The 27,942-nt window shown below is 47.8% G+C and overlaps 2 protein-coding genes across 2 annotated transcripts; one reads left to right on the plus strand and one right to left on the minus strand.

Moving 5' to 3' along the window:
• Window positions 1-1,057: 1,057 nt before the first annotated feature.
• H1-8 (H1.8 linker histone) lies at window positions 1,058-27,743 on the minus strand (the record flags this gene model as incomplete). The annotated part of the gene is made up of 5 exons (XM_082638953.1): window positions 1,058-1,309; window positions 1,633-1,697; window positions 2,501-2,861; window positions 4,554-4,813; window positions 27,659-27,743. The coding sequence occupies 5 exons, from the start codon at window positions 27,741-27,743 to the stop codon at window positions 1,058-1,060; spliced, it is 1,023 nt and encodes a 340-aa protein (XP_082495079.1).
• LOC309814065 (small ribosomal subunit protein eS27-like) lies at window positions 19,494-19,927 on the plus strand. The gene has a single exon (XM_082639419.1). The coding sequence runs from the start codon at window positions 19,610-19,612 to the stop codon at window positions 19,766-19,768; it is 159 nt and encodes a 52-aa protein (XP_082495545.1). The 5' UTR covers window positions 19,494-19,609; the 3' UTR covers window positions 19,769-19,927.
• Window positions 27,744-27,942: the final 199 nt, after the last annotated feature.

A 27,942-nucleotide genomic window follows, 5' to 3' on the forward strand; every position in this document is an offset into this window, starting at 1 on the left:
GGTGCCTCAATTCTTCTCCACCAGCTGTTTGGGCTTCCACACAGCATGGTGGCTGAGTTCTAAGAGCAACTATTAAAAAACGAAAAAACAACAAGAAACAACCCACACACAGGAAGTAGAAGCTGCCAGTCTCTTAAGGCCTGAGCCCAGCAACTGTCCTAATGTGAATTCCACTGTAGTCTATTGGTCGAGCAATCAAAGAGCCCGGGTTCAAGGGGCCAGGGGCACAGACTCCAGCTCTCCATGGGAAGAGTGTCACATACGTTTTTAAAACACCCCAGACCTCACCTCTGTCTCCATGTGGGCTTTAGCCACATGGGCCTCGCTGCAGCTCCACATGCCTGTCAAGAGCATTCCCACCCGACGGCCTTTGCGCTTTCTCTTCCTTCTGAGGATTCCCGAGGGGCCCGCAGTCCTGCTCAGTGACTAGTCGAATGGTACGCACCTCCTCTCAGCTCCTCTAACCCCGCCTCTCCACAGCCACAGGGCTCCTTCTCAACACACACCACGTCAGCCTCTTCCCTGCCTATAACCCACCCTGGCTCCCCACTGCCCCCGAGACAACGTCTGCCTTCCTTAGTCCACCCTTCCACACCTTCCTGCCCCATCTCCACGGCCCAGGGGCTCATGCCACCCTTCCCCCACCTGTTCTCCTCTCAAACCCACAAATCCCCATCTTCCAGCTCCACCCCACATTCTGGGCCCTCTGCCTGCAAGGCCCTTCCCCTCATCTATCTGGCAATTCTTACTCATCCTTTAAGACCAAAAGCTGCCCCCTCCAGGAAGCACTCCCAGATCTCAGGCTGGATTAAACACCTTTCCAGTGCCTCCGCAGGTGCCTACGTGCCTTTGGATCCCTGCAGCGGTCTGCATCTCCCCAGGGCAGAAGCTTCTATCTGGGTCCTAGCCCTGGATGGCCAAATCCTTAGACCTCAGCCTCCTTCCACACCAATTTGTGGGGGAAAAAGTCTTTATTGATAAATAGGTTACAGTGAAATAGAGTGATAGTTTTTAGGGGAATAAAAAAGTAGAATCTCAGTCTCTCTCCACCCCGCCTCTAGCTCTCGGCTTCTGCCTTCTTACTGGCTGCTTTGGATGATGAGGGCTTGGTGGGAATGCCAGGCTTTCTCGGGCCTTTAGGGGCCTCTGCCTTCCTGGCCAGTGGTACAGGCTCCATCTTGGACCCACTGCCCTTGGGAGGAACAGGGGCCTTGGCTTTAGGCCCCTCCCCAGCCCCCTGGGCAGCAGCCTTTTTAGGGACCTTGCTCCCCATCTTCTTTTTGGCTGGGGAAGCAGCAGCATTCTCGCCCTATAAGAAAGCAAACCAGGAGCAAGGGAACAGAGCTGGGCAGGGCTGGGTGCACAGGTCAGAGCCCATGAGCTTAGGGTTGAAATCCCAGCTCTGGGTCACTTTTGACAAGTGACCTCACCTCTCTAAGTCTCAGCCTCTTATCTATAAAATGGGGATGGTGATCCTCAGGGCGCTGAAGGGCCGGGGAGGAGAGGAAAGGGCTCTGTCCTTTGTAGGAAAATAAGTTGCCCCCTTCCTCGGCTGACCCCTCTGGGGCTGGGTGGGGATGCCTGAGCTCTGGTTGCTGGAGACCCGGAGCAGGAAGTCACCCAGGCACCTACCTTGGTGACCGTGGGTTTAGAACTCTGACTCCCAGGCTTTGTTTTCCTGTGGGCCTTGGTATCTGCTTGAAGAGGGGATGGCATGTGAGAAACACCCCTTTCAGGAGGAGCTGCTGCCGGGCAGGAAGGTTCGGGGGTCCCACAGCCCTCGTCCTGCCCAGGGCCCAGTCCTCACTCTGACACTTGCAGGCTGTGTGACCTGGAGCAAGTAGTTCAGCCTCTCTGAGTCTGGGTGCCCTAGTCTGCCAACTGAAGGTAGCAGCCTCTCTCCCACGGACAGTTGGAGGATTAACGGGATGGTGGATGACCATCCCTCACTCCGTTCACAGCTCCACGCCTGCCCACACCAAAGGCCCCTGACAGGTGTATCTGCCTCTAGCCTTTAACCCATCTTCCACATGGTGGCCAGGATACGTTTTTTAAAACACCTTGGGCCCTAGCTGTCCCCTGTTCAGAGTCTTTCTGTGGTTCCTCATCGTCCTCCAGATAAAGTCCAGCCTCCTGCTGCCCCTCACAACCTCCCCTTCCCCTCCCCCAGTGCACACAGACACAACTACTTGTACTTCTTCCACCTTCTTCATGCTTCCAGGCCTTTGCACAAGCTGTTCTGCCTGGGACACCTCCTCCAGGAAGCCTCCCCTGACCCGTCTCAGAGATGACCCCTCCTCCTCTCTCTGCGCCCTTCTCCCCCATACCCACCCCCACCAGCTACCATGCATTCTCTGTCTCTCTGAGTCAAGCCAAGTGCTCAGGGCACACTGGCTAGAAAACCCTCCTCCCCAGAGCTGGCCCCTCCATTCCAACTCATGTCCAGCGGCTGCCAGAAACCCCCTTCCATGCCCTCCTCTCACCCCGTTCACATCCATACCTTGGCTGCTCCTTCCACCTTTGACCTCTGACTTCCCGCCGGGCCCACTGGCAATGGGAGGGGCCTGTGTGGCCTTGTCTGGCTGTTGGGAGGACTTCTTGGCCTCACCCAGTCTTGCCTCTTGGTCCTTGGTCTGCTGGCCTTTCTTGGGGACCTTCTTGGCTGCACCTGGTTTGGAGGGAGCTGTCCTCCCCTCTCCCGGCTTCCTGGATCCTTTTTTCACATCTCCTGGGTTGGGTGGGTTCTTCTTTGACTCAGCTGGTTTCTTGGGGTCCTTTCTCTCAGCTTGACCAGGCCTCCTGGGCGCCGTCATGGTGGACGTCTTCCTGGGCTGGATTTTCCTTTTGTCTTTGGAAACTAGCTGCAGGAGGAGAGAACGGCGTAGGATTGAGAGCAGAGGTTCTGGATATCTCACGCCCCTATACCCTACATGAGGCTCAGAGAAGACCCCATCCCAAAGGAGGGGGAGAAGAAGGCGGCCAAGGCCTTGCGGAGAGGACGCAAAACGACCTCCTAAATGCCGGCTGCCAGCAATGCATTCCACCCGTTCATGCACTGTGAGGAAGGGTGCTGCCATCAGGAGCTAAGGAACCCGAGTCTCCAAAACTCACCCAACCTTCTCCTACCCTCCCTGCACAGGTGGCGGGCACGCGCCTCCCACCCCCGCACCTGGAAGCCTCAGAGCCAGGCTTCTGGGAGCACGTCAGGCACACTGAGCCCTAACAGTATCTCTGAGATGCTAACCTATAATCTCCTTTGACCCCCCCCAACACCATCCCACGGACTGCGGCTCGGACTCCCCACCTCCCCGCCTCACACCACCGCGTCCCCAAGTCTCCCTGCCGCTTCGCTTCTGTGTAGCTGGACACGGACATGGACCTCAGATGGCTGAGAGTTCATGGCTTCCTGGGGCCTCAACCCCAGCCCAAGTGCGACTCACCCAAGTCTTCTCCTCCCCCTCTGGCCTCAGTCTCCCCATCTTTACAATGGGGCCATCAGGGAGGGTACGAGCGGCAGGAGGATGCAAGCGTCCCTGGCAAACAGGCGGTCCCTGCCCCTCTAGAGCCCAGCTGATGATGCTGCTCCCCAGCATCCCTGGACCCTCACGGCTCCCCGTTACCCACCAAGACCAGAATCAACCCCCACTCTCTGCACACACACACTCCTGACTCCGTGGTACCCAAGACCACCTTCCCTGCCTCCCAGCCCCTTGGCCCACTTTCCTGTCTCCCAGTCACACGCACTCCCAGTGCCCTCTCTTGCTCCCCTGCACCCCACCCTGTGCCCCTGGCCTCGCCATGGCCGGTGTCCAAGCTCTGACCCACACACACCCAGAGTTCCAGGAGGGGGGATCCCCTGTGCTCAGCCACCTTATTTCCATAGAGATTGGAACGTGGAGGTTGAGAACGTTCTACCGTGTTCCATGGAAACTGTCAGAGGAACTGCTACTTGCTGGGGCACAGCAGTGACAAGACAGACCCCATGTCTGTGTCCCTGAGATTTCCCTGGTGGCAGCTGACAGTCACGATGCTGGGGCTTAATTCTGTGGCCAAATTTGCCCTTAGCTCTGGGTGACCCTCCCCTTTGAAAGAGGAGGATGTAGGGGCTCAGGGAGGCGTCAGCCCTGGTCTGGAGACCTCGGGTCTGGAGCCAGACAGCACGGGGAACAAACCCCATTTCTGTGACCCCATAGAGGCCAAGGTTGGGTCTGTGCCGCCCGTGGTAAGGAATTCCAGGAAGGGGTCACGGGCGCCAAGGACCCAGAAGTGAAACAGCTGAGACGGCCTCTGGTCACTCAACACACCCAACAGGGATGGAGGCGATGCAGCAGGGTGACCGGGGCCATGTGGGTGCTCAGGTTTCCCGGGGAGATGGGGGTCTTGGCAAAGACAGAGGAAGAACGAGAGGAGACAGAAGGAGAGAGGGAAGAGGGCAGGGGACCAGCACCCAGAGGCTGGGAAGAAAGAGCTGGAATTGGGCTTCAAGCCCTCGGGCAAGTCCACCTGCACCCTGGGGCCCCTCGCCACCCCCCACCCCACTCCCAGCGGCTGACTTTGAAGCTGCCAGTGGCTCCCCGGGCCTTGGAGTTGACGGGCCTGACGAGGAGGCCGCGGTGTATGCCTGTGGCCAAGGCCTGCTTCAGCAGGTACTTGAGCCGGAGGACGTCCACCGTCGGGTACTTCTGCAGGATGTAAACCTTGATGGCCGCCACCGAGGTGCCCCGGCGCTGCTCCCCCGCCTGCAGAGCCTCCAGCACCATGCGCAGCACCGGGGGGTGGCGGCGGGGCTCTTGGACGCCGCTCCGGATCAGGCCTACGGACGGACAGCAGGACATCACCCGGGGCCCAGACCTCCCTCAGACCCCGCTGAGGACAAACACGCCTAGCGAAGCACCCACTAGGCGCTGGCCAGGCCCCACTGTGGGTGAGCAAGCGGCCGGGGGATCAAATACACACCCCTCACCCCCACCCCAGGTCAGTGCCACTGCCCCCTGGCCTGGGAGCAGAGGCGGGGGGCACTGCTTGGCCACCCGGGGTCTCCCGGTGCCCGCCGTGGGGCTGGGCACGCACCAGCCCTCCACGAAGGCTCATTAAAAGCATTAAAGTGTCCTTTAACAAACAAACCTACACCAGGTCAGCTGTCTAGCTCTAACTACCAGTTTACAGGAAATGCAAGGGCCACGGGCATGAAATCAGTAAAACCCAGACTGTGAGGAACTCTCCAGAACACACGGTCCGGTTTCTGCTACAAACAAGCAAGGAGGAAAAGAAAACGTGGGAAGGGCCCCAGAGAGGAGAGATCCTAAGAATCCCTTTAACCAAATGCAACATGGGGGCCTTGTTCAGACTCAGAACATGATTTGAACAATCCAACTGGAAAAAAAAAAAAGGCAACTAGACAAATGTGAACACTGGAATATTTCATGATATTAAGGATGATATTGTTTCCAGGGTGCTGATGGTACTGCAATTATTTTAAGAGGTTCTTATCTTTTAAAGATAAATACTGAACTGGGACTTCCTCAGTGGCACAGTGGATAAGACTCCGTACTCCCAGTATAGGAGGCCTGGGTTCGATCCTTGGTCAGAGAACTAGATTCCATATACATGCCACAACTAAGAGTTTGCATGCCACAACTAAGGAGCCCATGTGCCGCAACTAAGGAGCTGGTGAGCTGCAACAAAGGAGCCTGCCTGCCACAACTAAGACCCAGTGCAGCCAAATAAATAAATAAATAAATAAATAAAAGATAAATACTGAACTGTTTACAGATGAAATGATAAGTCTGGCATTTACTTTGAAATAATGCAGTAGGTGAAACAAGGGTAGCCACAAGCTGTTAGCTGTTGAAGTCGGGTGATGGCTGCCTGGGGTAGGGGCACAGGTCACTGTACCATTCAGTCTAATTTTGTGTCCGTTTAAAAGTTTTCATCATGGGACATCCCTGGTGGTGCAGTGTTTAAGAATCCGCCTGCCAATGCAGGAGATGCGTGTTCGATTCCTGGTCCGGGAAGATCCCACATGCCACGGAACAACCAAATCCATGTGCCACATCTACTGAGCCTGTGCTCTAGAGCCCGTGAGCCACAACTGCTGAGCCTGCATGCCACAACTACTGAAGCCCACGCACCTAGAGCCCATGCTCCACAATAAGAGAAGCCACCGCAATGAAAAGCCCGCACACCACAACAAAGAGTAGCCCCCGCTCACTGCAACTAGAGGAAGCCTGTGCGCAGCAATGAAGACCCAACACAGCCAAAAATAAAATATAAATAAATCAATTTATTTAAAAAAATGTTTTCATCATAAAAAGTAACAAAAGAATTTCACTCCTATGCCTAAGAAAAAAGAAAATATATATCCACACAAAAATGTGTACACAAATGTTCATAGCAGCATTATTTATAATAGCCCAAAAGTAGAAACCACCTCAAAGTCCATAAACTAATGAATGGATAAATAAAACGTGTTATAGCCGTAAAATGCAATGTCATCCAGGCAACAGGAGGAATGAAGTACTTGCCTGAAAACATTATGCAGAATGAAAGCAGCCAGTCACAAAAAGTCATATATTGTATGAGTTAGTTTATATGAAATGTCCAGAATGGGCAAATCAGAGCCAGAAAGTAGATTAGTGGTTGCCAGGGGCTGGGAGGTGGGCAGGGATGGGGAGTTGACAGCTAATGGGTACAGGTTTTCTTTAGAGGGGATGGAATTGACTAAAATTGACTGTGGAGATAGGTACACAACTGTGAATATACTAAAAGCCATTGTACACTATAAATGGGTGAATTGTATGGTATGTGAATTATTGAGATATCTCGATAAGCTGTTATTTTTAAAAAGTTGCAAAGGAGAGTAGGATCCAGGGGTGAGGAGGGAGACAGTGTGAGAAGTTGTCAGTCACTGTAAAGCACGTAAAAGTTGTTTAAATATGAAACCTGATTTAAACATGGTGATTAGAAATGTTGATTTCCAACCAATCTGCAAAAACTAAAGACTCAAAAAAGGAATCAAGTGGCTAAAATATATATATTTTTAAAAACCACATTTTAAAGTGGAAAAAAAACAACCTTGTACATATACAGACTGCTATATCAAAGCCATATGGGAACTACAAACCAAAAAACTACAATAGATACACACACAAAAAAGAAAAAGCAAACAACACTAAAGATAGTCATCAAACCACAAGGGAAGAGAACAAAAGAAGGGAAGAAAGAAGAGCAACAAAAACAAATCCAAAACAATTAAGAAAATGGAAATAGGAACACATGTATTGATAATTACCTTAAATGTAAATGGATTAAATGCTCCAACCAAAAGACATAGACTGGCTGAATGGATACAAAAAAAGACCCATTTATATGCTGTCTATGAGAGACCCACTTCAGACCTAGGGACACATACAGGCTGAAAGTGAGGGGATGGAAAAAGATATTCCATGCAAATGGAAAACAAAGAAAGCTGGAATAGCAATACTCATATCAGATAAAATAGACTTTAAAATAAAGACTGTTACAAGAGACAAGGAAGGACACTACATAATGATTAGGGATCAATGCAAGATATAAAAATTATAAATATGTATGCACCCAACGTACAAGCACCTCAATATATAAAGCAAATACTAACAGCCATAAAGGGAGAAATTGACAGTAACACAATAATAATGGGGGACTTTAACCCCCCACTGACATCAATGGACAGATCATCCAGACAGAAAATCAATAAGGAAACACAGGCCTTAAATGAAACTTTACACTAGATGGACTTAATTGATATTTATAGAACATTCCATCCAAAAGGAGAATACACATTCTTCTCAGGCGCACATGGAACATTCTCCAGGACTGACCACATGCTGGGCCACAAAGCTAGCCTCAGTAAATTCAAGAAAATTGAAATCATATCAAGCATCTTTTCTGACCACAATGCTATGAGATTAGAAATAAAAAATACAGGAAAAAAAACTGTAAAAAACACAAACTCATGGAGGGTAAACAATATGTTACTAAACAACAAGTGGATCACTGAAGAAATCAAAGAGGAAATTAAGAAAGACAAATGAAAATAAAAACAACGATCCAAGACCTATGGAATACAGCAAAAGCAGTTCTAAGAGGGAAGTTTATAGCAATACAATCTTACCTCAGGAAACAAGAAACATCTCAAATAAACAACCTAACCTTACACCTAAAGCAACTAGAGAAAGAAGAACAAACAAAACCCAAAGTTAACAGAAGGAAAGAAATCAAAGGTCAGAGCAGAAATAAATGAAACAGAGATGAAGAAAACAATAGAAAAGATCAATGAAACTAAAGCCTGGTTGAAACTGGTAAACCTTTACTAGACTCATCAGAAAAAAAAGGGACAGGCTTCCCCTTTCAATAAAATTAGAAATGAAAAAGGAGACTACTACAAGCAACTATACACCAATAAAATGGACAACCTGGAAGAAATGGACAAACTCTTAGAAAGGTACAACCTTCCAAGACTGAACCAGGAAGAGATAGAAAATATGAACAGACCAATCATGAGTACTGAAATTGAAACTATGATTTAAAAACTTCCAACAAACAAAAGTCCAGGACCAGATGGCTTCACAGGCAAATTCTATCAAACATTTAGAGAAGAGCTAACACCTATCCTTCTGAAACTCTTTCAAAAAAAATTGCAGAGGAAGGAACACTCCCATTCTACAAGGCCACCATCATCCTGATACCAAAACCAGACAAATATACTACAAAAAAAGAAAATTACAGGCCAATATCACTGATGAACATTGACACAAAAATCCTCAACAAAATACTACAAACCAAATCCAACAACATGTTAAAAGGATCATACACCATGATCAAGTGGGATTTATCCCAGGGATGCAAGGATTCTTCTATATCTGCAAATCAACCACTATGATATACCACGTCAACAAACTGAAGAATAAAAACCATATGATCATCTCAATAGATGCAGAAAAAGCTTCTGACAAAATTCAACACCCATTTATGATAAAAACTCTTCAAAAAGTGGGCACAGAGGGAACCTACCTCAACATAATAAAGGCCATATATGACAGACCCACAGGAAACATCTCAATGGTGAAAAAATGAAAGCATTTCCTCTAAGATTTCCTCACAACTATTATTCAACATAATTTTGGAAGTCCTAGCTACAGTAATCACAGAAGAAAAAGAAATAAAAGGAATACAAATTGGAAAAGAAGAAGTAAAGCTGTCACTGTTTGCAGATGACATGATACTATACATAGAGAATCTTAAAGATGCCACCAGAAAACTACTAGAGTTCATCAATGAATTTGGTAAAGTTGCAGGATACGAAATTAATGCACAGAAATCTCTTGCATTCCTATACACTAACAATGAAAGATTAGAAAGAGAAATTAAGGAAACAATTCCATTTACCATTGCAACAAAGAGAATAAAATACCTAGGAGTAAACTTACCTAAGGAGGCAAAAGACCTGTACTCAGAAAAGAAAGAAATCAAAGATGACACAAACAGATGTTCTTAGATTGCAAGAATCAACATTGTGAAAATGACTATATTACCCAAAGCAATCTACAGATTCAATGCAATCCCTACCAAATTACCAATGGCATTTTTCACAGAACTAGAACAAAAAATTTTACAATTTGTATGGAAACACAAAAGACCCCAAATAGCCAAAGCTATCTTGAGAAAGAAAAACAGAGCTGCAGGAATCTGGCTCCCTGACTTCAGACTATATTAGAAAGCTACAGTAATCAAAACAGTTTCATTGCAGCACTATTTACACATGGAAGCAACCTAAATGTCCATCAACAGAGGACTGGAAAAAGAAGATGTGGGGACTTCCCTGGCAGTCCAGTGGTTAAGACTCTGTGCTCCCAATGTAGGGGGCACGGGTTCGATCCCTGGTCAGGGAACTAAGATCCTGCATGCTGCAGCCAAAAGAAAAAAAAAAAAAGATGTGCTACATACATACAATGGAATATTACTCAGCCATAAAAAAGAATGAAATAATGCCATTTGCAGCAACATGGATAGACCTAGAGATTTTCATACTGAGTGAAGTAAATCAGAGAAAGACAAATATCATATGATATCACTTATATGTGGAATCTAAAAAAAGGGTACAAATCAACTGTTTACAAAACAGAAGGGTCACAGATATAGAAAACAAATTTAAGGGCTTCCCTGGTGGTGCAGTGGTTAACCATCTGCCTGCCAACGCAAGGGACATGGGTTTGAGCCCTGTTCTAGGAATATCCCACATGCTGCAGAGCAACTGAGCCTGTGTGCCACAACTACTGAGCCTGCATTCTAGAGCCTGCAAGCCACAACTACTGAAGCCCGCATGCCACAACTACTGAAGCCCATGCACCTAGAGCCTATGCTCTGCAACAAGAGATGCCACCACAATGAGAAGCCCGCGCACTACAACAAAGAGTAGCCCCCACTGGCTGCAACTAAATAAAGCTCGCACACAGCAACGAAGACCCAACACAGTCAAGAATAAATAAATAAATAAATAATTTTTAAAAAGAAAACAGGGCTTCCCTGGTGGCGCAGTGGTTGAGAGCCCGCCTGCCGATGCAGGGGACATGGGTTCGTGCCCCGGTCTGGGAAGATCCCACATGCCGCGGAGCGGCTGGACCCGTGAGCCATGGCCGCTGAGCCTGCGCGTCCGGAGCCTGTGCTCCGCAACGGGAGAGGCCGCAACAGTGAGAGGCCCGCGTACCGCAAAAAAAAAAATAATAAATAAAATAAATAAATAAAATAAATAAATAAAAAGAAAACAAATTTATGGTTACCAGGGGATAAGTGGGGGGAGGGATAAATTGGGAGGTTGGGATTGACATATACACAATACTATATATAAAATAAATAACTTATAAGAACCTGCTGTATAGCACAGGGAACTAAACAATCTGTAATGGCATATATGGGAAAAGAATCTTAAAAAAAAAAAGAGTGGATATATGTATATGTATAACTGATTCACTTTGCTGTACACCTGAAACTAACACATTGTAAATCAACTATACTCCAATAAATTTTTTTTAATGAAACCCAATTAAACTTAAAACTTTTGCACAGAAAAAATAAACAAAACAAAAAGACAACCCATGAAATGGGAGAAAATATTTGCAAATGAAGTGACTGACAAGGGATTAATCTCCAAAACATATGAACAGCCCATGCAGTTCAATATCAAAAAAAACAAACAATGTAATCCAATCAAAAAATAGGCAGAAGATCTAACTAGACATTTCTCAAAAGAAATACAGATGACCAAAAAAGTTGAGCATGAAAAGATGCTCAACATCACTAATTATTAGAGAAATGCATATCAAAACTACAATGAGATATCACCTCATACCAGTCAGAATGGCCATCATCAAAAAGTCTACAAACAATAAATGATGGAGAGGATATGGAGAAAAGGGAACTCTCCTATAGTGTGGGTGGGAATATAAATTGGTACAGCCACTGTGGAGAACAGTATGGAGGTTCCTTAAAAAACTAAACATAGAACTACCATATGATCCAGCAATCCCACTCCCAGGCATATATCCAGAGAAAACCATGATTCAAAAAGATACATGCACCCCAATTGCATCACTATTTATAATAGCCAAGACATGGAAGCAATCAACATGTCCATGGAAGGATGGATGAATAAAGAAGATGTGGTACATATATACAATATATACAATGGAATATTACTCAGCCATGAAAAAGAACGAAATAATGCTATTTGCAGCAACATGGATAGACCTAGAGATGATCATACTAAGTGAAGTCAGTCACACAGAGAAAGACACATATCATATGATATCACTCATATGTGGAAGCTAAAAAAAACAAGGTACAGATGAACTTATTTACAAAACAGAAATAGAGTCACAGATGTAGAAAACAAACTTACAGTTACTGGGGGGAAAGGGAGGAGGGATAAACTGGGAGATTGGGATTAACATTTACACACTACTATATATAAAACAGATAACTACTAAGGATATAGTGTATAGCACAGGGAACTCTGCTCAATACTCTGTAATGACCTATATGGGAAAAGAATCTAACAAAGCGTGGAATATATGTATACTGTACACCTGAAACCAACACAAAATTGTAAATCAACTATACTCCAATAAAAATTTTAAAAAATAAAATAAAGTGGGAAAAAACCCACCTGAAAACTCTAGATCTCAGCAAAAATTGTAAAGATGCTTAATCAAATTCAACCTCTATTGCCTCCTGGCCAGGAAGAGCCCAGTGTCTGAGAATATTCATTTTGGGGCCAGAGCCTGCAAATCAGTAGAGTCTGAGGTCAGTCAGGACCTCTGGAGTCTCACTCTCCTCTTGCAAATAAAAACTTCCCCATCTCCCGTGGTGGGGAGGGGGCCCTAAGGAGCTCTGAGCCCTCCCAACTGCAGTGTCAGAGGGTTTCTGGAGCGGTCTGGCCTGGTGTGACAGCTCTGAGACAGGCTGGGACCTGGGACTGTCTGCTGCAGTGCTTGCACCTGGACAGACATCTCCTCAAGCAACGACATACAAAGAAACTATAAGGGACTAAAAATAACTGCATGCATGCCCAGTGGGGCAAATTATGGACAGAAAAACCAAAAACCCAACTGCTACTTCTGAAGAGCTGGGAGCAAAAGCAGGGCACTGCACATGCCCCCTGCACACAACACCCCCTAAGGGGTGGGCAGACCACCTAAGCACCCCCTCTGGCCCGACCCCTAGACACACTCTCACCCCCACACCATATGAGAGAGCAGTTTGCACGCCTCCCTCAGCAAGCGAGCAAGGGAAGCTGTAACTTGTTTTCGCTCCCCCCTGCTGCAGCAGGGGTCCCAATGAAGCTTTGCCTGAATTTTTTTTTTTTAATTTGTTTTTGGCTGTGTTAGGTCTTCGTTGCTGCGCACAGGCTCTCTCTAGTTGCGGCGAGCGGGGGCTACTCTTCATTGAGGTGCGTGGGCTTCCCACTGCGGTGGCTTCTCTTGTTGCAGAGCACGGGCTCTAGGCACATGAGCCTCAGGAGTTGTGGCGCATGGGCTCAGTAGTTGTGGCTCGTGGGCGCTAGAGCACAGGCTCAGTAGTTGTGATGCACGGGCTTAGTTGCTCCGCGGCATGTGGGATCTTCCCGGGTCAGGGCTCGAACCCGTGTCCCCTGCATTGGCAGGCAGATTCTCAACCACTGTGCAACCAGGCAAGTCCCTTTGCCTGAATTTCTTACCTGGCCACTGATCAATTTCTATTGATAAGGAGGCCAAGAAGCCTGTTCAGTAACATACTTTGTGGTGACACCACAAAGGGACAATTGTTCCCTTCCAGAAGAGGATCTATGCACCTCTGGGACCACTGAACACAGCTTCCCCATGGGTGATAAGTGGCCAGCTGAACCTCTTGTTTCAGTGTCACCACATTTGGTAAGTCTGCCTTCCTGGCCCCTGGGGGCCTCATTCAGGCAACGCTTTCCCCTTCCCCTTTGTCTTTTTTCCCTCCCGCTTTCCCTTTGTCCCTTTTCCTCTCCTGAAATCTCTCTACTTCCCTCTCTGTCCTCTCCTACTTCTGTCCTATCTTTCCGAGAGAGTGGACGTCGGGCAGCTACTGCATCACTCCTCTCAGCTTGTGAGACCTGCTCCCTCTGGCCGGCAACAGCTCACCTTGACAGGTGACAAGCAGAGGTGGGAGAGGCGAGCCTCACACAGTGCAGATCCTGGTCCAGCAGGCTCTCCTGACTGGAGATTTATGAGAATGATAGAGGTTCAAACCTCAACATGTGGCTGGAAGTACGATCATCCCAATATTCTCAACTTTATTTTCCTGCCGCCAAGAGAAGTCCCGTTGGACAATAAATGCTGGAGAGGGTGTGGAGAGAAGGGAACCCTCCTATACTTTTTGTGGGAATGTAAATTGGTACAGCCACTATGGAGAACAGTAGGGAGGTTCCTTAAAAAATTAAAAAGAGAGCTACCATATGATCCTGCAATCCCACTCCTGGGCATATATCCGGAGAAGAACATGGTCCGAAAGGATACATGCACCCCAGTGTTCATTGCAGCACTGTCTACAATAGCCAAGACATGGAAGCAACCTAAATGTCTATCGACGGAGGAGTAGATAAAGAAGACGTGGTACATATGTACAATGGAATACTACTCAGCCATAAAAAAAGAATGAAATAATGACATTTGCAGCAACATGGATGGACCTAGAGATTGTCATACTGAGTGAAGTAAGTCAGACAGAGAAAGAGAAATATTGCATGATATCGCTTATATGTGGAATCTAAAAAGAAATGATACTGGACTTCCCTGGTGGCACAGTGGTTAGGAATCCATCTGCCAATGCAGGGGACATGGGTTCGAGCCCTGGTCCGGGAGGATCTTGCGTACCGCGTAGCAACTAGGCCCCGATGCCACAATTACTGAAGCCCGCGCACCTGGAGCCCATGCTCTGCAACAGAAGTCACCCACAGTGAGCGGCCCACACGCCACAGCAAAGAGGGGCCCCGCTCGCCACAACTAGAGAAAGCCCGTGCATGGCAAGGAAGATTCAACACAGCCAAAAAATAATTAATTAAAGAAATAACTTTAAAAAGAAATGATACAAATGAACTTATTTACAAAACAGAAACAGACTCACAAACTTAGAGAATGAATTTATGGTTAGCAGCCGGGAAGCGTTGGGGGAAGGGTTAGTTAGGGAGTTTGGGACATGTACACACGGCTATATTTAAAATGGATAACCAACAAGTATCTACTGTATAGTACAGGGAACTCTGCTCAATATTATAAGATAACCTAAATGGGGAAAGAATTTGAAAAAGAATAGATACATGTATATGTATAACTGAATCACCTTGCTGTACACCTGAAACTATCACAACACTGTTAATCAACAATACTCCAATAGAAAATTAAAAGTTTAAAAAAGAAAATGAGAAGTCCCATTGGGAATGGGCTAAGGCAGCGGTTTTCTATATACTGGTGTATGCATGGGTGAGAGTCCCACAGATGATGTACAACTGGCTGATTTCTGGGCTTGATCACCACAACAGGCAGTGGATAGGGTCTTCCCTCCTTCGCTGGCTCTTTCTGGAAGCACGCAGGTTGGTGCGTGAATAGATACCCACAGGGGGTGGGTTGAAAGGGCAATCTCTCTCTTTCTTTTTTCGTTTTTTTTTTTTTTTGCGTTACGCGGGCCTCTCACCACTGCGGCCTCTCCCGCTGCAGAGCCCAGGCTCTGGACGCGCAGGCCCAGTGGCCATGGCTCACGGGCCCAGCCTCTCCGCGACCTGTGGGATCCTCCCAGACCGGGGCACGAACCCGTGTCCCCTGCATCGGCAGGCAGACTCCCAACCACTGCGCCACCAGGGGAGCCCCTCTCTCTCTCTTTTTCAGTCTTTTCTTTCCCTCTTCCCTTCACCTGTCCCTTGGTTCTCAGCCCTGCACTCTCATCTCCTTAATCCTAAAGGTTTCTTGTTTGTGTGTTTAAGTTTTTGTCACTGGTGTCTTTGTATTTTGTAGTCTTGTCTGTCCAACTGCTCTTGCAAGTCTCTGCCGAAGCACAGTGGAGCATTTAAGCCTGAAGTAAAAACACACACAGCCACATCGCCTGAAACTCCAGTCATGGGTTACTTGGTGGGATTTTAAAGAATAACAACAAAAAAAAAAAAAAAAAAAGAGAGAGAGGGGCTTGCATTTCTCTCTTCTGCCTTTGCAATGTAACTATTCTGCCTGAGCTCCGAGAATTACCTGATCCATCTGTAGTCCCCTAGTCTGAGGGAAAGAAAGAGGCCCTTTTAATTTCAAGAGGGAAAACTATGAGATCTCTGATTCTGTAGAAATTAACTTGTCTAACTTAAGCTTGTCAGTTTAATTAATACAGACCTGTCTTTAGACTCATCAGCTTTTTTTTTTGCGGTACGCGGGCCTCTCACTGTTGTGGCCTCTCCCGCTGTGGACCACAGGCTCCAAAGGCGCAGGCTCAGCAGCCATGGCTCACGGGCCCAGCCGCTCCGCGGTATGTGGGATCTTCCCGGACCGGGGCACGAACCCATGTCCCCTGCATCGGCAAGCAGACTCTCAACCACTGCACCACCAGGGAAGCCCGAAGTATAATATTTTATTTGTACCTAGGGTTACTGAAAGTCAATAAGTACATATTGTTTCTGTTTTAAAATCTGTCATCAAGGAGAATGACCTGATGTGATTAAACTTTTAAGTAAGTTTAACTATGATAAGAGCTTTACGATAAACTCTATGGGAATAATTGTGTTTTGGAAACGTCCATCTAGAATAGTCCCTCTAAATTTTGGTAACTTAAAACTAAATTAAGTCAAATGATAGGAATCCATCGAGTATCCAGGCCATTCCAAATAAGATGAAATACTGGAACATTAATTGCTAAACAGGTCTATATTTACCTACTTTTGTCTTCTCGTGAGAGGGAAACTAAAGATGTTTGGGTTTATTAGACACATGTCTTGCACATTAAGGAAAGAAATTGTGTTTTGGGAAGATACATGTTTCTAGATGTTATGGGATATTCCAATCAAGGAATGCTAAAGACAGTTCATGGTTGCTTAAGGAAAGTAGGATGTGTGTTTTCAGAAAAGAAGGTATGAGGGTGGCTTCCTTGGTGGCACAGTGGTTAAGAATCCGCCTGCCAATGCAGGGGACACGGGTTCAAGCCCTGGTCCGGGAAGATCCCACGTGCCGTGGAACAACTAAGCCCGTGCGCCACAATTATTGAGGCTGCACTCTAGAGCTCATGAGCCACAACTACTGAGCCCGCATGCCACAACTACTGAAGCCTGCATGCCTAGAGCCCGTGCTCTGCAACAAGAGAAGCCACTGCAATTAGAAGCCCATGCACCGCAATGAAGAGTAGCCCCCGCTCGCCGCAACTAGAGAAAGCCCGCACACAGCAACAAATACCCAACGCAGCCAAAAAATAAATAAATGTTTAAAAAAATAAGATATGAGGAACTGAAATATATTTTATTAAAAGGAAAAAGTGACTTTTGTCCTAGGGCTGGTTATTTCTGAATGGAAAGAATAAGGGACAGGATAATATGGCTACACAAAGTTGCAGAAGGTTTGCAGAAAAGGATCATTGGAAAAAGAATTTTGTATGTGGTCAGGACTTTCTAAGGTTGGGTCAAATTTAATTAGGAAAATGGATTTTATTAAGAGCAGGCTGATACAAGACTGGATTTGGTTTCTCTCTCTAGGAGAACAAAATTGTCCTGGAGTGCTGCTTTTGATAAAAGATCCTGTATTTACTTTTGAAATATTTTTTTCACCTTAGCTTAAGGAGTAAGTAAGTACTCTCACCTTTATTCTATGTCCAAAAATCCCCTGTGGGAATACTCCCACCTCTAGGCTCTCAGGTTCTGACCCCTGTGGCCTTTTCCATTGCGAATCTGTAAGGAGAGGTTTGGCAGCTTCTCAGAGAACTCTGACAAGTTTAGGGACTAATTTTTCAGGCTGGGGTTGACATTCTCTCTCACCTGGCAGGACATCATGGTTATTCTGGCCCACTGTTGCACCCTGGATTAAAAGGAGCGCATACAGAGAAACTCCAGGGAACATGCAGATGGCCTGGTGGCCACCAATCCACACCACCAAATTTATCAGGTGGGTGGGGATGCAATCCTAGAAATGACCCCCACTGGGACTGTGAAGACTGTGCAGGCCAAGCTAGGATGAGACACTATATTACTTGTCTATCAGAAGGAAGGAAAGGGTATATGGTGAAGCCTTTCAATTATGATAAGGTCTGAGAGGTTACACAGGAAAAAGATGAAAATGTGGCAGTCTTCCCGAGCCGGGCGACAGAGGCATTCAGGAAGGACACCAGTACAGACTCTGAGTCCACAGAAGGGAGGACACTGTTGACCATGCATTTTATCACCCAGGCTACTCCTGATATCAGGAGAAAATTACAAAAGCTTGAGGCCGGGCCCCTAACCCCATTGTCAATCTTGGTAGAGGAGGCCTTCAAGGTCTGTAACAACCAAGACTTAACAGAGGAGACCAATAAGAATAAGAGGCTAATAAAGAAAATGCAGCTTTTGGCTGCTCTGATCCACCCACCACCTCGAGGGGATCCTGGAGGGTCAAGAAGGCTGGGCAGACCGCCAAGAAGCTGCCTAGGCCAGAACCAGTGTGCCTTTTGCTGGAAGGGGGCACTGGAAGGGGGAATGTCCTGAGAGCCCTCCTGTGGGATGCCCTAGGGGCAACCCCGTCCCGCCCCAGTTCCTTGCCAATCTCTCAGATAACAGATTCCTGCACACCGACTGAGGGGGCCAGAGCGCCTACCCGGCTCCAGATCCCACTCGATCCATCCTCATCACTCCAGGGGAGCCTTAGGTCACCCTTGATGTGGCAGGTAGGAGAACTGAATTTCTTGCAGACACTGGAGGTGCCAGTTCTGTTCCGATTTGGCCAGCTGGCCCCCTCTCCAACCGTGACTGTACTGTGACGGGAGTCGATGGACAGCCAAAGGTAAGGCAATTTAGGTCTCCCCTTGCCTGTGGAATTGGGTCCTTTATTATTACTCACTCCTTTCTGTATATGCCAGAATGCCCTGTCCCCCTCCTCAGAAGAAATTTGCTAAATAAATTAGGAGCTAGTATATTCTTAGGACAGGGGAGTCCAAGGAGGTAAAGAATTCAAACAGAGAATGCATCTATTTGTACCCCCGATGGCCCACCTGCTGGTCATCAAAATGTTCCCCAACACATCCCCCAGGAAATTAGAGAACCGGTAGATCCTGCAGTTTGAGATACCCCGGTGCCAGGAAGGGCAAAACTTGTTCCCCCAGTAAAAATATGGTTAAGGCCTGGGGAAAAATACCCCTGGAAAAGATAATATCCTTTAGATGCCACATTCCAGTTTGAGATACCCCGGTGCCAGGAAGGGCAAAACTTGTTCCCCCAGTAAAAATATGGTTAAGGCCTGGGGAAAAATACCCCTGGAAAAGATAATATCCTTTAGATGCCACATTCCTGGTTTTGTGCTGCTCGATAGGGGTGTTGCCTTAGAGATCTGCATGGGCTGGGCTTGTGAAAGAATCAACATGCCTTTGGCTAGAGATTCCAAGATCCTTCCTTGGAAAGGAAAAGAAAAAACATAAAAAGAAATGGCTTGGGGCTTCCCTGGTGGCACAGTTGTTAAGACTCCTCCTGCCACTGCAGGGGACACGGGTTTGAGCCCTGGTCCGGGAAGATCCCACATGCCGCGGAGCAACTAAGCCTGTGTACCACAACTACTGAGCCTGTGCTCTAGAGCCCGTGTGCCACAACTACTGAGCCCACGTGCCACAGCTGCTGAGCCTGAGTTCTAGAGCCTGCGAGCCACAACTACTGAAACCCGCATGCCTAGAGCCCGTGCTCCGCAACAAGAGACGCCACTGCAATGAGAAATGAGAAGCCCACATACAACAACGAACAGTAGCCCCTGCTCGCTGAAGCTAGAGAAAGCCAGCGCGCAGCAATGAAGACCCAACACAGCCAAAAATAAATAAATAAAATAAATAAATTTTTTAAAAATGGCTGGTTCAAAGCACAAATTCTTATTTTATGGATGTAAAATATCCAGGTGGCTACAAGATTACCACGGTTTTCAGCTGTGCTCAGAGAGTGGTGCTTCACGTAGGTTGTTCAACAGTGTTGTGCCGGCCAACAGGAGGAAAGGCCAGACCCACAGAAGGGTGTTCATTTAGAAGAAAGCAACACTAATGATCCACACAACTTCCTGAATTTGTGTTCTATCGTAGAAAGCCTTATCAGTTCAGTAATTCCAGTTAATCTACTAAGATAATGTAATTATGTTTAATTTTGTAAGGTATACAACAGCGTTCTCCTATTTGGGTGTCAGTTTTTCAATCAAGTTTTGATTATGGGGGAAAAAACCCCACAATATCCTTTAAAACCTGAAGCCCTGAGAGGAAGCCAACCACTGCTCATCAAATTCCTAAAACACAAACTCATTAGGCCCTGCCAGTCCCCTTGCAATACCCCAATCCTCCCTGTTCAGAAGCCTAACAGGGAGTATTGGTTTGTGCAACGCTTATGAGCAGTGAATGAGGCCGTCATCCCTATTCACCCACTGGTGTCAAACCCATACCCCCTCCGCACCCAAGTGCCAGGGAGCACGCAGTATTTCTCTGGTTTGGACCTCACTGATGCATTTCTCTGTATTCCCCTAAATCCAGACTCTCCATACCTTTATGCCTTTGAGTGCAGGGACCCTGACACCCTGGAGGCTACCCAATACACCTGGACAGTACTTCCACAGGGTTTTCAGGACAGCCCCCATCTTTTTGGAAACATGTTAGCAAGGGAACGGAGGGATTTGAGCCTTGAGAAGGGAACTCTGCTACAATATGTTGATGATTTATTGATAAGTAGTGAGACCAAATAAGACTCAGGTAAAAATACTGTTAGGGTCCTAAATTTTCTGGCAAGAAGGGGATATAAAGTATCTTCAACCAATAGAAAGTATCTTCAACCAGCAACAGTTTCAATATTTAGGATTGGGTTGGACCCCAGGGGAACGAGCCCTTGCCATAGATTGAAAAACAGCAATTAATGCATTACTGTCTCCAACCACTAAAAGGCAACTCTGAGGCTTTCTCAGGATGGCTAGGTTCTGTCGTATCTGGATTCCAAATTATAGCCTTATAGCAAGACCCCTATGTGAGGGTCTAAAGGGAGAAGAAAGGGAGCCCCTTCAACGGAATAAGGACCACCAGCAGGCCTTTGAGACTCTGAAGACCGGGGTGAATAGAGCAGCAGTGCTGGGGCTTCCAACGTTGCACAAGCCCCTCACCCGACACGTCCATGAGAGGTCCTGACCCAAAAGCTGGGGCCGGGTCAGACACCAGTGGCTTACTTCTCAACACAATTGGACTCAGTGGCCCTGGGATGGTCAAGCCGCCAGCAGGCAGTAGTGGCCACATCCCTGTTGGTAAATGAGCTTCCAAGCCCACCCTGGGACAACACTTAGGTGTGCCAACCCCTCATCAGGTACAACTTGTGCTGGAAGTCAAAGGACATCATTGGTTGACTGGAGGAAGGTTAACAAGATATCAGGCCCTCCTACTGGACACCCCCGGCATTATCTTAGAGGTGTGCCAAAGCCTGAACCCAGCAACTCTGCTTCCAGCTGTCTAGAGTGGAGACTTCGTGCCTCAGTGTACAGAGACCATAGAACAAACTTGCTCCAGCAGGTCTGATCTAGATGAACCTCTTGACAGCCCTGAGGTCAAACAGTTTACTGACAGGAGCAGTTTTATAGAAATGGGAACCCAAAAGGCAGGGTATGCCAGTTAGTCTAGATGAACGGAATCGAAGCCAAGGCCCTGCCCCCCCACAGACATCGGCCCAGAAAGCTGAACTAATTGCATTAATGAGAGATTTGCAATTAGGGACGGATAAGAAATTAAATATTTTTACTGACTGTAAATATGGGTTCCACGTGCTACATGCTGCCATTTGGAAAGATCAATGTTCATCGCTACAAATTCCCCCATAAAATACAAAGATTTGATTCTGGCTCTTTTAGAAGCAGTGCAGCTCCTGACCCAGGTAACAGTAATCCGCTGCAGGGGCCATCAGAGGGATGGATCCCTTGTGAGCCAAGGCAACAGCAAAGCTGATCAAACTGCAAAACAGGCAGCTCAATTGCAAGAACCTGAGCAAATTATGGCCCTAGTGATTGGCCCCCCTGAACTCCCTAGCCTTCTCCAGTATTCCCCACAGGAACAAGAAAATGCTAAGAAATGGGGCTATGAGAAGAGAAGCACAGGCTGGTACAGAGAGGAGGATACTGTTCTAATTCCTGAGGCCCAGAAATGGAAACTCACTAAGAGCTTCCATGGTGCCACCCACTGCGGGAGGGATGACTACGGGACTAGATGCAAAAGGCTTTGTCAGGGAAGGGGCTTAAAAGAACAGTAAAACAAGCAACACCTGCCTGTGATTTATGTGCCCATAATAACCCACAGGCCCATCCAATCCCCCCTTCATTACTCAGGCCAATTCAATGCCGAGGGACATATCGGGCTGGGAGGGAAGACTGACAGTTAGATTTCACCCAAATGCCCCCACGGTCAGGGTATAAATATCTTATGGTGTTTGTCAATACTTTCACAGGATGGGCCGAAGCCTTCCCCATGTGATCTGAAAAGGCTGTGGAAGCCTGTAAGTCCCTTTTAAAAGAAGCAGTTCCTCGGTTTAGACTTCCAAAGTCCCTCCACAGTGATAACGGACCCTGTTTTATAGCCAGAATCACACAGGGGCTCACAATGGCTCTAGGGATAGACTACAAGCTACACACCTCTTGGCACCCCTAGTCTTCAGGGAAGGTAGAGAAAATGAACCATCCTTTAAGGAAAACCTTAGCAAAACTCTGCCAAGAGACTCATGCACCCTGGACCAACTTGCTTCCTACTGCACCCCTCAGGGTCCGTGTAGCCCCAGGAATGGTCTGAGACTTAGCCCGTCTGAAATGACCTATGGGAGGTCTTTTCTTACTACTGACTTTCTACTGGATGAGGAAGTGAACCAGGCCCTGAGATATATTATTAATCTAGGAAAAGTTCAGGAGGCAATCCAGGACTAGGCCCACAAGGCACTGCCAGCCCCCAGTAACACTACCGAGGAAGGAGCAGGTCCTTCACAAATAAACCCCAGGGACCAGGTTCTTCTTAGAACTGGAAAGAGGGGTCCCCCAAAGACCAACTATTGCTAAAATGGAAGAGCCCCTATAAAGTAATTTTAACCACCCCTACTGCTGTCAGACTGCATGGGATATCTAGTTGGGTACATTTGTCCAGACTAAAGCTTTTACCTCCAGAAACTCCGCAGGTTCCAACAGAAGAACAATACACCTGTGAGCCAGTGGAAAATCTGAGACACCTATTCAAAGACAGGCACCATTGGGGCTTCCCTGGTGGCGCAGTGGTTGAGAGTCCACCTGCCGATGCAGGGGACATGGGTTCGTGCCCCGGTCCGGGAAGATCCCACATGCCACAGAGCGGCTGGGCCAGTGAGCCATGGCCGCTGAGCCTGTGCTCCGCAACGGGAGAGGCCACGGCAGTGAGAGGCCCGTGTACCGCAAAAAAAAAAAAAAAAAAAGACAGGCACCATCAACAGATAAGTAAAATGATGTAGTGGACTGGACCCCTATTTGTCATTTTTGCTATTGTACTCAGCAGGAGCGTACACGAGCATCTTGTTAAAAATGTTGTAGAGCTTTATATGCTGAATTATGAACATAAGGGTCTGCTGTCCCCTAATTTTTTAAAATTAATTAATTTATTTATTTTTGGCTGCATTGGGTCCTCGTTGCTGCACACAGGCTTTCTCTGTTTGCAGCGAGCAGGGGCTACTCTTTGTTGCGCTGCGCGGGCTTCTTATTTCAGTGGCTTCTCTTGTGGCGGAGCACGGGCTCTAGGCGCACGGGCTTCAGTAGCAGCATGTGGGCTCAGTAGTTGTGGCTCACGGGCTCTGTAGTATTGGCATGGGCTTAGTTGCTCCGTGGCATGTGGGATCCTCCAGGACCAGGGCTCAAACCCGTGTCCCCTGCGCTGGCAGGCAGATTCTTAACCACTGCGCCACCAGGGAAGCCCTATCCCCTAATTTTTTAAGTACTAACAAGAGTTATGTCCTTCAAGGGCTGTCCTCTCTTAACAACCGTGAGACAGACATTCAGTTCTGCACCCCAGAAGTGTTTGTTTTTCCTCTGCGGACACCCAAACCATCAGATGTTATGGAATTATGGCCAGGCCCTTGTCCTTTTCCAACCAAGCTAGAGCGTATAAATGCATTGATAAAGTTCACTTCATAGGAGAGTGCACTCTAGGGACTATAGGGATAAGAGGGGTTTTTATCTGTAACAGGACCACTGCAGCTCATCAGCGAACCCAGAGAGCACTAGAAATGATCTTAACAGGGGCAGGGCTGGCCATAGGGCTGGCAGCTCCGTGGGGAGGCTTTACCTATCATGAAACAACACTGAGGAATCTCACTAGACAGCTTGGTTATATGATGGAACAGACAAGACAAGCCTTAACGGGACTTAAGATCTCTTGTTTCTTTGGCTAATGTAGTTCTTGACAATCATCTAGCTCTTGATTACCTTCTGGCAGAACGAAGTAGAGTTTGTGCGATAATTAATACATCCTGCTGCACCTGGACCAATGCGACAGGACAGGTAGAATTTAATATTAAGGAAATATATGCCCAGGCAGAGCAGCTTCACAATTTTCGCAGGGGCGACATCACCTCCACTGTCTGGTCAACAGTTAAGGAAGCCCTCCCAAAGTTAACCTGCTTCCTTCCCTTTCTAGGGCCCTTTAATGGCTATTGTTCTTCTCCTTTAGGGCCCTTGTTTGTTTAACCTTCTGGTTAAGTTTGTGTCTTCCAGTCTCCAACAGTTTCAAGTAAAGACTCATGATGTCTCAAGGAATTCAACCCATTCCAGTGGAGAGTGGCCCAGGTCCATACAGGTCCTTGGAATAGTCAGCGAGGGACTTCTACACCACTAGGGTAGGCTAGGGTCTGCGGCCCCTGTCTAGCAGGAAGAAGGTTCAAAAGGAGAGACCTTTGGCCCCTTACCCTTTAAGAATAAGGGGTGTAGAATCCCTCAGGGGGGAATGAGACAGACTGGGACCTGGGACACTTTGCTGCAGTGCTTGCCCCTGGACAAATGTCTCCTTGATCAATGACATACAAAGAAACTATAAGGGACTTATGTATATGTAGAACTGATTCACTTTGGTATAAAGCAGAAACTAACACACCATTGTAAAGCAATTATACTCCAATAAAGATGTTAAAAAAAAAAAAAAAAGAAAGAAGCTATAAGGGACTAAAAATAACTGCGTGCATGCCCAGTTGGGGCAAATTATAGACAACAAGATACAAAAGGACCAAGGAGCCCAACTGCTTCTTCTGAAGAGCCAGGAGCAAAAGCAGGGTACTGGGCATGCCCGGTGCACACAACACCACCACAGAGGTGGGCAAGCCTCCTAGGCCACCCCTCTGGCCTGACCCCTGGACACACCCCTACTCTCACCCCATAGAAGGAAAAAGTTTGCCTCCCACCTGAGTGAGCAAGCTAGCAAGGGAAACTGTTACTTGTTCTCGCTCCGCCCTGCTGCAGCAGGGGCCCCAATAAAGCCTTGCCTGAATTTCTTATCTGGCCTCTGATTAATTTCTATTGATTAAGGAAGCCAAGAACGCTGGTTGGTAACAGATGCGTGGGTGGTGGAGCAGGGAGTCACTGTACCATTCAGTCTACTTTTGTGTCCGCTTGAAAGTTTTCATCATAAAAAGTAACAAAAGGATTTCACTCCTAGGTATATACTCAAGAGAAAAGAAAATACAGGTCCACACCGAAATTACACAAATGTTCATAGCAGCATTATTTGTAACAGCGAAAAAGTAGAAACAACCCAAAAGTCCATAAATTAATGAATGGATAAATAAAACGTGTTATAGCCATAAAATGCAACGTCATCCAGGCAACAGGAGGAATGAAGTACTTCCCTGAAAACATTATGCAGAGTGAAAGCAGCCAGTCACAAAAAGTCACATATTGTATGAGTCAGTTTATATGAAATGTCCAGAATGGACAGGTCAGAGCCAGAAGGTAGATTGGTGGTTGCCAGGGGCTGGGAGGTGGGCAGGGATGGGGAGTGACAGCTAATGGGTACAGGTTTTCATTTAGAAGGGATGAAAATATTCCAAAATTGAATGTGGAGATGGGTATACAACTGTGAATGTGCTAAAAGCCATTGTATGCTTTAAATGGGTGGATTGTATGCTATGTGAATTATTATCTCAATAAGCTGTTTTGTTTTTTTTTTTAAAGTTGCAAAGGAGAGTAGGATCCAGGGGTGAGGAGAGAGACAGTTGTCAGTCACCATGAAGCACATAAAAGTGGTTTAAATATGAAACCTGATTTAAACATGGTGATTACAAATGTTGATTTCTGACCAATCTGCAAAAACTAAAGGCTCAGAAAAGGAATCACGTGGCTAAAACATATTTTTTTTAAAAACCGCATTTTAAAGTAGAAAAAACCCACCATCCCAAAACTCTAGATCTCAGCAAAACTTGTAAAGAGACTTAATCAAATTCAACCTCCTTTGTTTGGAGCCTAGCGTCTGAGAATATTCGTTTTGCTAATCCGTAGAACCTGAGGTCAGCCGGGACCTCAGGAGAGTCTCACTCTCCCCATCCCCCATCTCCCACGGCGGGGAGGGGCCCTAAGGCGGTCTGAGCCCTCCCAGCTGCAGTGTTAGAGCGTTTCTGGAGGGGCCTAGCCTGGGGTGACAGCTCTAGCCGTTGCCCTGTCTCCCCCAAACCATGCCCTGTCCCAAGGAGCCACCCCCAAGTCTCCTTCCTCCCCCCGGCCCTCCAACTGTGTTCAGCTTCTCATTCCACAGTTATTCGATGCCTGCTGTATACCAGGATGTCCAGAACAGAACTCACAGCTCCCCAAAAACCTGTCCCCCATCTTCTCTACCGCACAAATGTGTCCACCCCCGTACCTACCCAGACACCCAAACAAGTGCCCGGCGAACATCCTGGAGCCCCTCCCGCTCCCCATAGGCTTCTCTGCCTCCACCCCCGGGGCACAGTCTCCTCCCCCTTTCCAACCCTCTCCTCCATTGCCTTCAGTACAAGGGCCAACACACCTGACCTGGCCTTGGAGGCCCAGTCTGATCAGCCCCTGCCCCCATCACCGCGGTTCCCCCAGCTCTGCCCCAGTCAGCGGGAAGACCGCGCAGCTCCCAAGCACTCCACCAGCACTCTCCCCTCCAGGCCACAGCCTGCGCCATGCTGTTCCCTCGGCCTGGGCGGCCGTGGCCGCCAAGCAGCTTTCATTCATCCTTCAAGGCCTAAACATTATGGAGATTTGGACCCCAGCCAAACTGAGCACCTCTCCCTGTGCTTCCCAGGCAGCTGGGACCCCTCATTTCCTCCAGAGGAGTCTTTGCAAGTACTCAGAACACTGCCCCTGCCCCAGCCCTCCTTCCCCTGGGTGAGGCTTATCCCTCCTTCAGAGTCACCTCCTCTAGGAAGCCTTCCCTGACCTCCCAGAGGGGGTTAGGCGACTCCTCCGGGCTCCTACAGCCCTCTGGGTCCCCACCACTAAAGCACACGCCACATTATCAAATGGCATCTATAATGAGGCAGGCTTGCCTACCATACTGGGAGCACCTGGAAGGAATAAAATGGGTCTGTTTGCCTCAGTGGACCCCATATCCAGAGAATCCTTGAGACGTTGTTTGTTGATTGAAAACTGGGACGCAGCCCTAAATCCAAAGCCCAGTCAAGCGTCGAACGCTTGCTTCGTTGTTGCTCGGGCCCCTTCAACTAGCTGCAGCTGCAGCTGGGCTGCCAGCCCTCGCCCACAGCAAATGGGCTCCAGCCGGGGAGGCCCCCCTCTGCTCTCTTCCCTGGCCCCCGCTACCTCTGGCATCAGCTCTTCTGCCCCTGGGGTGGGTTCTGGGGCCAGACTGAGAGAGGAGGAGAAGGGTCGGGGAAGAAGGGTTCAGGACACCCAGGGAACGGGCTCGCGCGGATGAGGGAGGAGCCGCTCCCTTTGCTTACCTGGCTTTTCAGACCCAGATGACCTGGACGACCCCAGTGTGGAGGTTGAGGAGGTGTCACTGGAGGCGACGCTCCCAGGAGCCATTTCACAGGCAGATGCAGATAGCCCCCTACCCAGGCGTGAGGCCGCCAGGTCTGCCTGCTCGCCTTACATACCAGCAGGCCCGGCCCCACCACTCCAATTAGCCCCTGATTGGGCTGGAGGCTCTGAGCCGCTGATTGGGCAGGAAAGCTGAGAGGGGGCACTGCAGCCCTGCCTTGTGTGCTGATGCCTCAGCCGGGCC

The sequence above is a fragment of the Mesoplodon mirus genome, assembly GCF_964341445.2.
Source record: "Mesoplodon mirus genome assembly, chromosome: 12".
Taxonomy (NCBI): domain Eukaryota; kingdom Metazoa; phylum Chordata; class Mammalia; order Artiodactyla; family Ziphiidae; genus Mesoplodon; species Mesoplodon mirus.

Excerpts from the sequence above, each read along its gene's own strand:
- LOC309814065 (XM_082639419.1), top strand. The coding sequence starts at position 19,610 with ATGGATGTAAAATATCCAGGTGGCTACAAGATTACCACGGTTTTCAGC.